This window comes from Mya arenaria, chromosome 10, assembly GCF_026914265.1.
Source record: "Mya arenaria isolate MELC-2E11 chromosome 10, ASM2691426v1".
NCBI classification, from domain to species: domain Eukaryota; kingdom Metazoa; phylum Mollusca; class Bivalvia; order Myida; family Myidae; genus Mya; species Mya arenaria.
In genome coordinates this window covers 42,627,220-42,641,756 of record NC_069131.1, presented here as the reverse complement: position 1 = coordinate 42,641,756, position 14,537 = coordinate 42,627,220, and the positions used below count along the sequence as shown (strand labels likewise).

The 14,537-nt window shown below is 33.6% G+C and overlaps 1 protein-coding gene across 1 annotated transcript in view; it reads left to right on the top strand.

Annotated features, from left to right (window-relative positions):
• Window positions 1-8,363, top strand: part of LOC128205163 (neurofascin-like) — a 38,151-nt gene extending 29,788 nt beyond the window's left edge. The window contains exons 17-18 of the mRNA XM_052906624.1: window positions 526-604; window positions 1,653-8,363. Coding sequence (XP_052762584.1) covers window positions 526-604; window positions 1,653-1,854 — 281 coding nt within the window. The 3' untranslated portion in view covers window positions 1,855-8,363. The remainder of the gene's footprint in view (window positions 1-525; window positions 605-1,652) is intronic.
• Window positions 8,364-14,537: the final 6,174 nt, after the last annotated feature.

Genomic DNA, 14,537 nt, shown 5'->3' with positions numbered 1-14,537 from the left:
GAATATCACCTGGTTTTAATGCTTTCCTGATTTAACTGTCAAAAAAACATATACACACTACATGGACATGTCGTTTAGTAAAATAAACACTTAGTCTCGCAAAATATATTTCAACATCGCCGGCATTTACGTGTTCTCATGTTTTCCGGTAAGTCCACCAACATATTTTGACACCGAAGCCGAAGCATATTGAGTGCTGTCGATTTTGATTGTGGCTTGTTGCAAACCAAGAACCAATCAAAACATTTGTATTAAAAGACCCGTACAAAATTTACCGAATATGTCCGGCAGACCGGCACATTTGGGAAGACTGATTGTCAATGGCCATGCATATAAGTCTTTGGTCGTGTGTGTAAATTTTTGGGCAACAAATTGTAAGCCAAAGATAAATCAATCCAAAAGCTATAAGATATTTACTGTGACCTATTCAAATTTGATTGTATGGATATCCGCTGAGAAGTAGGTGTGTACATGGCCATATATGTTAAACACGGAACATATTCGCTGCATTCTCTGTTATTTCAGTGGATAAGAAGGAGAAGAAGGCTGGCAATGACCCGGAACAGGAACTGAAGGACAGTGGATTCCAGGATGCCGGCAGAGTGTGAGTATCTTAGATATAAGCCACTATGTTAGCACTAACAATAGTAAAAACTGGCTTGGTTACTTAAATTTTGGAACTATTTGAAAATGTTCTTGTATTTTTCAAAATTTCATAGAAAATTATCTAAAAAGGAGAAATTATAAAAGTTTGTTTTTAAATATAAATTTCTCAGTGCCAACCATGAACATACCCATTTAAAGGGGTAGGGTGAACCTCCCACATTTTTATGTAAAATAGTAACATTTGCCTAAAATTCTGAATTTGTTCTCAATTGCTTGGATAGAACATGGGACACTTGATAAAGTTATCTAAACAGAAATCTTTGCCTTTGATGGCTTCAGTATAATATGTTGATTACAAGGGGAGATAGAATGAATGAGTTACAGGATTGATGTCATTATCGGGGTATGAACGCAGTTGGGCTGGTTAAAGTGTGTTTAGTCCGAGGGACTTCACGCGTACTTTAACCAGCCCAACTGCATTCATATCCCCGATAATGACATCAACCCCGCAATTCATTCCTTATATTTACACAAATAGTTCATTATTTCATTAAAGAAATGTTAAAAAATACTTCATTTCATTGAAGAAAACCTTACAGTTATTCTTTCTCACCGATTATGTAAATAAAACGACTAGACCATAACCAGAAACAGTTTTATCAAATTACGTCTCAATAACAGGAAAAAAGTCATTCACTTCAAATGACTTTTAAACGTAAAATTTAAGCATTAATGACAGCAATACATTTCACACATCGCAAATTAACACTTTCTTACCTGTTCATTTAAGTTTTTCAAGGCCTGCTTACACAATACAAGCAATGAGATAAACAATCTTCAATTTACATGTATATTTTTATGCGATGATTCGCGATCCGAACATATCAGAAGATGTTGCGTTCATCGGAAAATATTCGCAATTGCCGTACTGTAAAGCAGTTCACTTGAGGAATGGAAGTTGAGGTGAAAATATTGGTTTGTGAAAGGAACAAATCTTTAGATATTAATCTTTCATTGCTAATTTGACGTATTTCTCATCTCCACAGGGATGACTACTATGATAGCACAAGGCCGATGGAAGAGAAGGCCTCTCTGACTGGAAGCAATAAACCGTACGATTCTGATGAGGATGCCGCGGAGGAATATGGTGGAGAATCGGACGTAAACAAATTCAACGAGGATGGCTCGTTTATCGGTGAATACAACAAACGCAATGACCTGCCTAATACTAAAGAAGCAACTGTGTAGTTTCTTTTTTGTATGTGAAACGAACAACTTCAGGATAATGTTTGACCAAGGCTTGATCATTGTAGATACCATATAAGAAATCAAGTATGTTATGTGAACTGTATAATACAAATGATAGAAGATGTGCTGAAGAGTCATATATCAAATTTTAAAGCAACTGTAAGAATTTTATATTGGCGTTTATTTTTACAAGTAGGGTTTTTTAGTAAAACCTTTTAAATTTGATAAATTTTGGGACATTACTTACATAATAACATCAGGATTTATTGATAAATGAGTATGGCCACACCAAATTGATGGATTGATAGATTAATGGACCTGTTTTTAAAAAAATCTAAAATGAAATTATTATTTTATGCAACTGCTATTTTTTACTGAAACAATCTGAAAATGACCGAAACACTTTCTTGTAAAGCAATGTTGCATCAAATGACACAAAACATGTTTTGATACGTCTCTGACCTAAGTCCTGGAAGACTGATACTGGTATATATGATCAATACTCCTTGGGATTTTTCATTAAAATTACTCTTAAAAGGGAGAATAAAAATATCATTGTTCAACATTATCATTCGAAAAGATAAAAGAAAGTTTCTTCTCTGCTCGCTAGATTTTAAATGAAATTAAATTATTGTACTTTTAATTTGCTCGCTTGCTTTAATCTTTTTGGCGAAAACTTGTAGAACAGAACATAAATTGGTGTGGCCAAATGCAAATTCAATCTTTCTCTGTGCCATTCTAAGACATTCTGAAGTATAGAATTAAGCAAAGGTTTTATTTAACCAAATAGTAGAAAAAGAATAGCCACTTCTAATATATTAACATATATGTCTAAACCACAGATTTTTTATATACCGTAGAATTCCATGACAAATCTTCTAGTTTTGTTGCCATAATGTTGGTCATAATATGTTTGTTGAATGGTGTTTTACTACAAGTAGATATACAAGGTTTGTGAGAACTGTGATTTACTGCAAGTGTGCCTTAAGTTTTTAAACATTTAAATTAGCATTGCTGGTAAGTGAAACTGTGCCATCTTGTTATACATTGCACCCTGATTGCACTTATTTGGTTGAGGGAGCTAGGACTATTTTCAGGAAGGTACTAACATGAGAAAATCATTTAAAGCCTGATATTTTATCAGCAGTTTAGACAGTGCAACAACATTGAGGTTCTTTTTGATTGGATTGCTATTGTAAGAACTTCAATCAAATAGCTGGCAAGTTTTTGCGTTATTTTATAATCTGTTTAAGACAGTGTAAGAATAATCAGCATAATAACATATAACTTGCAGTATGATTTTTGATGGTTGGGGAACTTAATTATGATACTTTTTGAAACTAAGTTGTGCTTTGTTTTTCAACATCCTTCCTGGAAAATATAAAATTGAATTTTAATTGGTTTGAACGTTTTGGTGTGAAAGTTTGAAGGAGGGTGAATAGTAGACTGGCTTCAACTGGCTGTTTCTCTGTGAAGTTTATGAATATATTAACTATCTTGCCTGCAAAATGATATTCAGATTAGATGTAGTGTGTGTATTGCAAAACTCTGTGTCTTAAGTGTGAAGTTGTCAGGATGTTTCCTGATGTGAAATCCTGTATTCTATGTGCTATATATTGCTTCCTTTGTAACAGATGTTTGTCATTTGATCATGTTAAAAGTGTTAAATAATTAATATGCAAAAGACCTACACATTGATGCAAAAGATATACAATATGTGTATTGTCTTTTCTCGCAAGAATTATTTTGTTGATGTATAGAGCTGTAGTCAGTTAGTGATGCCTGAGTTTGTTTTAGTGATTTTATACACAAGTTAATGTAAACGATATTCCAACATACGGTTCTGTAGTAAGTTAAACAAATTGGTTGTCGTATTGCTTTGCTGTTTGAAGCATTCCATGTTAACCCTCGAGCTTGTTTTGTGCATACCCAATTTAACATTTCCAGGCTGTAGTTTTATTAGTTTATACAAAAGCTTACATTCCCTTGCTCACTTGGATGTTTTTCATCAAACTTATAAAACAAATAACATTCTTTATAATTTGCTTACATGCTTATGTTTCGGTAACTTGTATTGGCAGGTTTCCAACAAACTTGTAATACAATATGTATACATTCTCATTTTTTTGCTTACATTCCACTAAATTGCTTTATAATTATGTCCTGGCTTACTTATTTGCACGGTTGTAAATAAGCTTACAATCCCTTATTTTGCTTACTTTCTAGGCTGATTGCCATCAAACTTGTATATAACGCATGTTCAATACTTTGTTAACATTCCCATTTGCTATGATTGTCCTGGCTTAATTTTTTTACAAGACTATAATTAAGGGAGTCTTATATTAGAGAAGTTATTGTACAGAACACAACGTTTACAACAATATTATTGGTAAACATTCACCAGGTACTGAAAGCCTAAATTATCCCATTCCATAAAACAAACGGAAAGTTTACCTACCAAAGGTTGTATTTGTATGTTTTTGCTGTAATTTTATTTTTACACAGAGGTCTTTTGTTGGTAAGATGTATGTATTGATACACATCGTATTCATTTCAAGTTTACTTATGTGTTCTGCGTTATCAATAAGCTTGTTTCACAATGTATTATCATGTATAACTTCCTTTACTGATATTTTATGTATCATGGCTGATTTAAGTGACATGACACACATTGGTGACAGTGTCATTCAGAGATGGTGAATCAATGTTAATGTTATATATAACTATATTCAAACCATTTGTTCGCAATCTCTGACTTAAATACTGCTACCTTTGTGGACATGCTGTAGCCATAAATGGTTTGAGAGGATAATCTGCTGGATTTTGATGATTATGATGATTAATGTAAATACACAAAATGAAGATTTATTTTTGGTATTTGAGAGTTACAAGCTGAGTAGTTGCATTTATATTTTAACATGATTTGTATTGTTGTACTTTCAGATATGATAGGAAGTCAGATACATTGGTGTGATGTATATACTTACTGACCTGTGTGTTAATAGCTTTTGAAAATGTGAGAATAACAGTCAAGTTTTAAACATAATTGTCTGCGACTATGTATGAATAATGGTGAACTTGACACAAAGCATTTTGTAAAAATCATTTGCAAACTCAACAATTATTCTCTGTTGTACTTAACAACTTTTCCATTGATCATATTGTATATTATGTACATTCTACCATGTAGTTAGACTTAACACATAATGTAAACATTTGTAAAATGTTTTTTGTATTTGGGGCTTAGCCCTAGTTTTGATGCTCTCAGTGTATGTATTAGGGTTTATTGATATAGAAGGGTTTGTGAAACACTTCTTGTACGGGCAGGTGTACGTGTGAACTACTTTTTGTGCACTAAATAATCAAGGTATGAGAACATGTGGACTACTTTTCGTGCACTACATCATCCAGGAATGTGTACATGTATGTGTGGACTACTTTTTGTGCACTACACCATCCAGGTGTGTGTATTTTGCAGGCTCAGAGAGGCATATATGATGATGAATCAGCATCTACAAATACAAGCTTATAGTGAAATTTTGTAAACAACTTAAACCCAATTGCAGCTTTTACATGTACAATGTAGTCACACATAATATATTTAAGTGGGCGTACATTATTTGTTTTGCAAACCTCTCTGCTCTCATAAAACTGTACACTTGCGATTGGTGACTAAACTTGGGTAGCTTTATATAAGATAATGATTATGTAACTTCTTCTTTTCATTCTTTTATTTAGTTATTACAGTCATATATAATTACTTAGTCATATTTGTATCATTGTTTATTTTTACATTTTCGTCCAGGTTAAACTATACCCTCAGTGTATGCTCATAGATTTTATGTTTTTTATAAAATCGTACACTTGCGAAAGGTGGTCTAGCCTGTTTTTTTTATACTAAATAATATATATATTTTTGTTTATTATTGATACCTGATACATTTCAGTTTAATTTGTTTACTCCTGGTCAATGTTATGCCCTCAGTGTATAGTTGTGATTTTATTTTGCGATAAAGTTGTACACTTGCGATAGGTGATTTGACCGGGATTGGTTTTTTGCTTAATAATCACAGTTTACATATTTTTATACTATATATTGCAATGTTCAGCCACTATGCTGATTTGTACTTAACCATAAAGTAAGAAGCTAATCATATTTACAATTTACATGGTGTCTTTATTCTGTTTGATGGACTCACTTATGTTTTTAAGGTCAGACAATGATTTTTTTCAAGTTTGTGCAAATTTGTGTGAAAGAAAAATGAACATAAATATGCTTGTTACAATGATAAAGCATGATTGACTGTTCAAATTAGAGCTCTATTGTTAAAGATTATATAAAATGTAAGAAAATTTTATTGCCGAAAAGCACTAGTAACGGGATTAAAAATTGATTTATTTTGGTACTGAACGCTTTTTGGCAAAGTTGCTGTAAGAATGGTGTTTTAGTGGTATAGGTGCCCGCCTCTCACTGGAGAGGTTGTGGGTTCAAGCCTCACCAGGGGTACTTTCTTATGGCCTCTTAAAAAAGGACAACATTACTGGTTTCTGCCCAGAAAACAGACTTAAGAGTGATTCATAACAGATCTCAGCTATCTTTACACTCAAGCAAAAATAAATTAGTATAAACCAGAGTTGCTGTTTGGTGTTTATTCATAGAAGTAAGCAAAATACTCAATTTAAAAAAAATCATTGCAAATATAAAATCTGTGAGTGGGTCCCTTTATAATAAAGTTATTTTGTTTACTAGCAGCATTAGTTTTATCATTTTCTGGTTGTGATTTTCTTCATGTTGATTGTTAAAAAATATCTTTTATTTTAAGAATATGCTGTTTAATAAACTGATAGAAACTTATTTTTCTATAAGTTCTATGTGTAGTTCAGATTAAAAAATGATAATATTTAAACTCATTCTTGTATTCTAATACCTTTGTTATTATTTTTTTTGGTACCTAGATAGTATTTGAATTTGGCAAATGTAATTGGTTCTCATCTTTACTTAAAAGCCCTTTGTTATTTCCATGAAAAATTGAAAACCTTTTTCTTTTTCTGCCCCATTGCATTTTTTAATTGCGCAATGTCTCAATTTAAAGCAAATATATTTACCTTCTTAATGTCTCTTTATGTTTTTATGATTAAATCCTTAATATGCATTCCTAGTTCATCTGTTTAAAGAAAGAATTTCACACTATTTAGGAAACAATAAAGTTTGTTACTTAGATTTCAAACTTATAATCTGTCTAATCAGATGGCAGTATTTCTCAAATCTGCCATATGCTTATTTTGGTAAATTAGCAAGTCAGCCATTATTGATTGAAATCAGGTGAATCAGCAAATTTAAACAGAAGTTTGGCCATTAGATAAAATATAAACTTGAACATTTAACTAGTTTAAGAGTTATTAGTAGCATGTACTGAAAAAAAACAACTGTTTTATCCATTTTTCTTGATAAATGTATACTAGTAACCTTTAACCATTACTAAGTCTGATTTATATTGGTAGACTTTAACCTTTTTAAGAAACAAACATTTTAATATCCATCTAACATTTCTGTTTTCCATTTTGCATTGATTTTTCTGTCTCATTATCACTATTATAAAAACGAGAATGGTATTCAATAAGTGACTCATAACATTTTTTGCCATACTTAGTCCAAAAGCTGATGGATTTTATCCTGAAAAGCCTTCTCTGAGTAAAGGTTATATTTCATGTATTACAATTTAAACAAATGTATTGCATGGACGCAAAAATGTGACCAGCAGTTCATTTCCACAGACCTGATTGAATACCAGGGCTTATGTTTCACTAACATCTGGGGTATGAGTTACAGACCAAGACTCAGAAAACCATAGATGATAGCAGGGGCCGTATTCAATAAGCATCTTAGTGAATATTTTCAACTTAGTGAGAATTTTGTAATTTTTGACAACAATAATTTTAAAAACCGGCTACTTTTCATCAAGATTTATTCATATGCATATATTGTTTAGACCATTTTCTTGCTTATTTTCATAATTTTGGTGTACAAACATTGTTCGTTTTCTTAAAATTCAAATTAGAAAAAAAGCAATTTTTCACTAAATTGAAAATAGTTACTAAGATGCTTATTGAATACTGCCGACTGGGTCTTATATTCACTAACATCTCGTGTAGGAGTTTGAGAGGTTCTTGATAGCATGCCAATGTGTAATCAGAAAATTGTTTGTGAAAAGAGTGAAATTTGAAGTTGTTATATTTTTGCTTTTCTGAGGATTGAGTTTAGACCGAGTCTTTAGATCCTACACAATCATGGGCCCAGCTCTTAATTAAGCCTACCTCTCTTTTTACTTTATTTTCTTCCAAATATTTATGTTAATGCGGCATGTAAGATGCCACTGTGTCTTAGTCTTACTATTTAGAATGACTTGTTTTATGTTAACAAGTACTTGTTTAAAGCCTATTCTTTATTCTTAAATGCATAAAAAGCTTTGTAAACTGAAATGTAAATAAAGATTGCTTCTTCAAATGTATTTCTTGTTTTTATTTGAAATTCAAACATGTTTTTCGTTGAACATGCTTTAACAACTCGCAAAGTGATGGTTGATTTTTTGGCTGAGATTATACAAATTTTTTTAAAAATTCGGTATCCTTTAGGTTTCACTAAAATAAAACACGACGGGAAAATATGATCTTGCAAGGAATCCTTTCCATTCAACATAAATAATTACAATCAGATCAGGTAGCCAAAAAGTCTATGCCATGATTTTTATGCGACTTAAGCCTTTTTGTGAAGCCAGACCCCACACAATAACAGCCAAGTGGTTAGCATGTCAAATTCTAGATCAAGAGTGCCGGGTTTGACCACAATTGGAACTCAGCCAACAGTAGTACTGCATGTTAATTATAACCCCAAAATGAAAAATATTTCTCAATCCCATGAACATGTATGTAGCAGATTTAAAAAAAAAGAACAACTGCAATTATGTTCGTCTCATAGAGTGAGTGGGGAAGGCCAAACAATAAAAAATAAAAGTTCATGTTTTATTTACTTTCAGGAAAAAAAACTTTTTAGGTTGTAGAACATACATCCTTTGCGACATGTTTTGGGGTACATGTTATTATGAGCAATTGATTTCAAAGTTGAAACTCACAACAACATAACATCAGACAAAATATACTTTATTGCAACAAGGTATGACCACAGACAGGGTTTTGATAGTAAATGAGAAGTTCATGAACATAATATCATCGATGAAAGTAAATATAAATATATATATATATATCGAACAAGTGTGTGTGTGTGTGTGTGTGTGTGTGTGCGTGTGTGTGTGCGTGCGTGCGTGCGTGCGTGCGTGCGTGCGTGTAGTATATATATATAATATTAACACCTATTAACCCCGATATACATTCAATTTATGGAAACAATTTGATAGGCATAGGGTGGGCGAGTTCTTGAAATTATAAAAAAAATGACTTAAAAAGTGCGAAAGACTCCAGTTGTAAAAATATTTAAGAGATCGAATTTGCTGTACATAACGTATGCTCTCTCTCTCAACTCACTTTAGAAATGACACATCGTTACTGCGTATTGAATAAGTTGCATTAACCGACTGCAAAGGAACATGACTCTAGCCGCGGGATCTTGATTGCCCCCCCCCCCCAAAAAAAAAAAACAAAAAAAAAAAACGTCTAAGTTTTCTTTTAATTTCTAAACATGAGAAAAACGTAATAAAATACGCTCCAAATGCCCCATTACGGACTATATATTGTTAAAATTTCCTGCCAACACCTTTGAAATTGTAACAACTTGACATGGCCGACCAAGACCCTCCATATCCGGATATTGGCGGTTCTAGCTTCTGTGCCACTGATGAGGAAACGAAGAGACGTCTCCTGACTGAAACTAGTAGTTATTTACTAGTTTAACATGTCTCATACTGGCTAATCTACTGTGGTGTAGTGGCATAATGCTTGACTACCACACCAGCGTCCCCCGGTTCGATTTCTCGATCCAGTTGATGTTGTTGTTTTTTTTACTTTCGTCTGTCTGTACGTCCATCCGTCCGTCCGAAACCATTTTTCTAGAATTATGGACTATACTGATTATTAAATTTCACATATCGTACTCAAATTAAAATGAAATTTTAAGTTCTCTATACACATTCGCTATGCGCTCGCTCCATTTTCTGTAGGTCGCCAAAATGAAATCAAACATAATTATATATAGATGATATTTAAAACACAATTTTCATTGAAAATTTCCTTGCCATTGTTGTAGATATTCGTCAATAAGACATTGTTTAAAAATACAAATAGAATGTTTTCTGTCAGTATGGGAACCATACACAATATAACTCATATCGTGCGAGATGGTTATAACATTACTTAACCAGTTTGTTTTATCATTATCAATCAGGGGCGTAGCTTGCCAGAAATCAATGTGTAGGCCCCGTTTTTCTAGGGGGTTCGGGCATGCCCCCCCCCCCCCTTAAAAATTTGAAATCCTATATCGCCGCAGCTGTATTTTGGGGCATTTTTGAAGGAAAAATAAATTTTATAATTTTGCAGTTTTTGTCAAGCTGAAAAGTATATTCCATACATAAATTAACGATTATCGAAAAACTCTCCGTTCTGTAATCAGAATATATAAATGAAATGAATATATAACCGACCATGTCAATAAAAGTAATCAGACTAAGAAACTGGAACTAGATAGTAATCGTACGAATCAAACACTTTCTGTAGCAAAGGCCGGCTACACTTGCTTCTGAAAAAGTTAAGCTTCCTGCACTTCCTTGAAGCGAATGTATCTATAACATTATTAATGTCAACTGGACATGTCCTTGTGAATATGCAGTAATGCCAACGATGACATCCTGTCTGTGCTCAAGGTCGACTGCAAATAGTTCTTGATTCGCTTCATATCACTAAACGATCGTTCGCATGGTGCTGATGTCGGTGGCATTATCAACAGTACTCCGAGAATGCCATAAATACACGGGTACAAATGTTTGCTCGTCTGTCGGAGCGTATCTTGGAGCCGAGGCGGTCTACTTTCCGCGATATTCCACCGAACTCTCCACCTCTCAACTTCGTTACCGAAAGCTTCAAACGAATGCTGGAGATCTGGAGCATATGCGGCATATATGGACAGAAGCATTTCATCTTGTAGACCTGACAATCGGTTTGGCAGAAGATACTGTACCGCAGACGGTCTTCATTGCTTAAAAAGCGGGTCTCCATTTCCTGTGTCAAATGGTCAAGGAATACATTGAACAGTGTTGTTCTCCAATAGTCGGTAACTGTATCTACATCCGGGTTAGCGAGGTGATTTTGCCTACCAGTCCTTCTTGGTCTCGACGGGATAATATCAAATTCCGCAGCAACATTTGTAGCTTTTTCAAAGAGAGCGCCCCACACTTCTGGGTCGTTTCGCTCATTGTTCATTAGCTAAATGACAACCTTAGCCTCACCAATTGCATGCAATAGATCGTTTTCTTCGTATTGCAATAGGTTTGTTAATGCAACCGTGGAACTAACCACATGTTTAGCCACTATCAATGCTATAATGAATTCAAAGCAAAGTATCCCTGCCACATACTGCCCTGCTTTGTTATCTCCATCGTCATTTAGTCTTTCAAGCGTATGAACTACAACGGGCAAGCGTTCTTGAAAGTCGCCAGGGCATCGGCGCGACTCGACCACCTTGTTTTTTTATCAATTTGAATAAAATTTCAAATAAATTCCGATTATGAAGCCTATCCCATTATATGTTAAAAAAAATATTTATTTGTTAAAAATAAATGAGTTATGAGAGGATTTTACTTCTCAAAAAGTGGATTTCACTTCCAATATCCGATCTCTTTTTCAAAATATTCTACAACTTTCTTAATCAATCTTAATAAAATTCAAAATATTAAACAATTATCAAGCTTTTTCAAATATTTATTTAACAAAAAGAAATATTTAACAAAAAGAAATATTTGTTAAAAATAAATGAGTTATGAAGTGGATTTCACGTCTCAAAAAGTGGATTTCACTTCTCGAAAATTGGATTTCACTTCGATTTTCCGATCTTTTTGCAAAATATATCTACAACTTTCTTATTTTGGGATAAATTTGAATACAATTTGAAATATGAACCTATAACGAAGCCTGTTCAGTTATTTCATCAACAAAAATAAATATTTGTTAAAAATAAATGAGTTATGAGTGGATTTCACGTCTCAAAAAGTGGATTTCACTTCTCAAAATGTGGATTTCACTTCGATTTACGATCTTTTTACAAAATGTATCAGCAACTTTCTTATTTTTGGATCAATTTAAATACAATTTGAAAAATAAACCTATTATGAAGCCTTTTCGGTTATTTGATCAACAAAAATAAATATTTGTTAAAAATAAATGAGTAATGAGTGGATTTCACGTCTCAAAAAGTGGATTTCACTTCGATTTCCGATCTTATTACAAAATATGTCTACAACTTTCTTATTTTTGGATCAATTCGAATAGAAATTGAAATATAAACCTATTATGAAGCCTTTTCAATTATTTGTTCCACAAAAAAAAATATTTGTTAAATTTAAATGAGTTATTTACTTCTTTATTTTTTTTACAAATTTAAATAAAATTTGAAATATTAAACCTTTATGAGGCACTTTCTAATAAGTATACAAAAAAGAAAAAAAATCATTAAAATGAGTTATGAGGGGATTTCACTTTTCGAAAAATGGATTTCACCTTGATTTCCGATCTATTTTCGAAAAAAAGCGAAAAATTCCTCTTACTTCTTCATTTTTTGACCAATTTCAATAAAATTTGAAATATAAACTCTTCATGAGGCACTTTCCAATACGTATACAATTAAAAAATAATTATTAATTTAAATAAATGAGTTCTGAGTGGATTTCACGTTTTGAGTGGATTTCACGTGAAATCCACTGGATTCCTGTATCACCCTGTACCCGGCGCTCAATGTGTACACACCGGTCTCAAAAATAGACCTGTGTCTTACGACGCATTACTCACCCCCATTTGGGGTAAAAAAGACTCCGACATAAAGTAGTCCGCGTAGGGATGGCGATTTTTTAATAAAACAAGTAAGACCAGTAATTCAGGTCAGTAAGACCGGTGTGTACACCATGCCCGGCGCTTGCAATACCTCTGACACAATTCCCGTACTATTTCCGTGCCCCGTTTCCGCAATTACAAAAACGTTTGAAGCCGCTGTACATCGCCGGGGAGAGGGGAGTCTACTAATCAACAATTACAGTCATATGTAATATTATTGTAAAGCATGTAATTATATATGACCTTATAATTCCCCGGATAAACTAAGAAGTCTAAAAATCCATTCCCCTCCGGTAAACATTTTACGTTAGATGCCGGCCAAGTTGAGAAGCATATTCCTCGCTTAAATCCACGGACTTACGGTATATAAAATTAAGTAAATGTAATTACTTAAGATTTCATAAGCTTAACAAACATTTATTTCCGACAAGCATCACAGTGCAACTGAATACAATTAGACAATGCAAACCATAAGTAATATCAACCTATTTCACATTACTACATCCTTCCCCCCAAAGTAGTAGTAGTAGTAGTAGTAGTAGTGGTGGTAGTGGTGGTAGTGGTGGTAGTGGTAGTAGTGGTAGTAGTGGTGGTGGTAGTGGTGGTAGTGGTGGTAGTGGTAGTGGTAGTGGTAGTGGTAGTAGTAGTAGTAGTAGTAGTAGTAGTAGTAGTAGTGTTGGTGGTGGTGGTGGTGGTGGTAGTGGTGTTAGTGGTGTTAGTGGTAGTAGTGGTAGTAGTGGTAGCGGTGGTAGCGGTGGTAGCGGTGGTGGTGGTGGTGGTGGTGGTGGTGGTGGTGGTGGTGGTGGTGAATGGTGGTGGTGGTGTTGGTGAATGGTTGTAGTGGTAGTGGTAGTCGTGGAAGAACAAAAACAGCTCTTCCAGAAAACAAACATTACACACTGACTTATCAAAATATCACACGGTTTGTGTGTGGGTACTCAATCTTAAACTTGTCCCGACATTTGTCAACACAGTGTTAACATCATACAGGTACAAAACAAGACTTCACAAACAAGAACTACAAAAGACAACAGAAACATGCACACACTAGTACATTAATAAATATTGGGATAACGCGTTGGAACCGACATTTACGGTTGTGGGCTGATAGCGCAGATCGCTTATGATTATTGTTCAGGTTCATGCATATGGTATGGCAGAACAGATTCACATCAAACCATTTACAATGTGTGTATACCACGTCATAAATGCTACGTCGGAAGGCAATAATTTGATTTGATAAAATACTTTAAACAAAGATAACTTCACTATTTCTTCACCATTTTAAATGAAACATAGCGCAGTCTACGCCGCTTTCGGAGCCCTACCTTCGGTCTTAACCAGAATTATATTGGGAGTTTAGTTTCTTAAAACACTTCGACAAACCTTTTCATAATATGGCCGTCTGATGTAGCACTGTCAAAACATTATTTTGGAAACATGTTTTCCGGTCACAATCGAACTAAACTAAATTAGTATAAACTATCTATTGGGCATACTCTCCCCTTATATATTAAACTAACCGTTGTAACATCGAATCATGTAATAAGACTTACCTTTATTTCTGTACTTAATGCTATTTTACAAGAGAAAGCTACACTGGAATAAAACCAATCTACGAACTAGCATAAAGA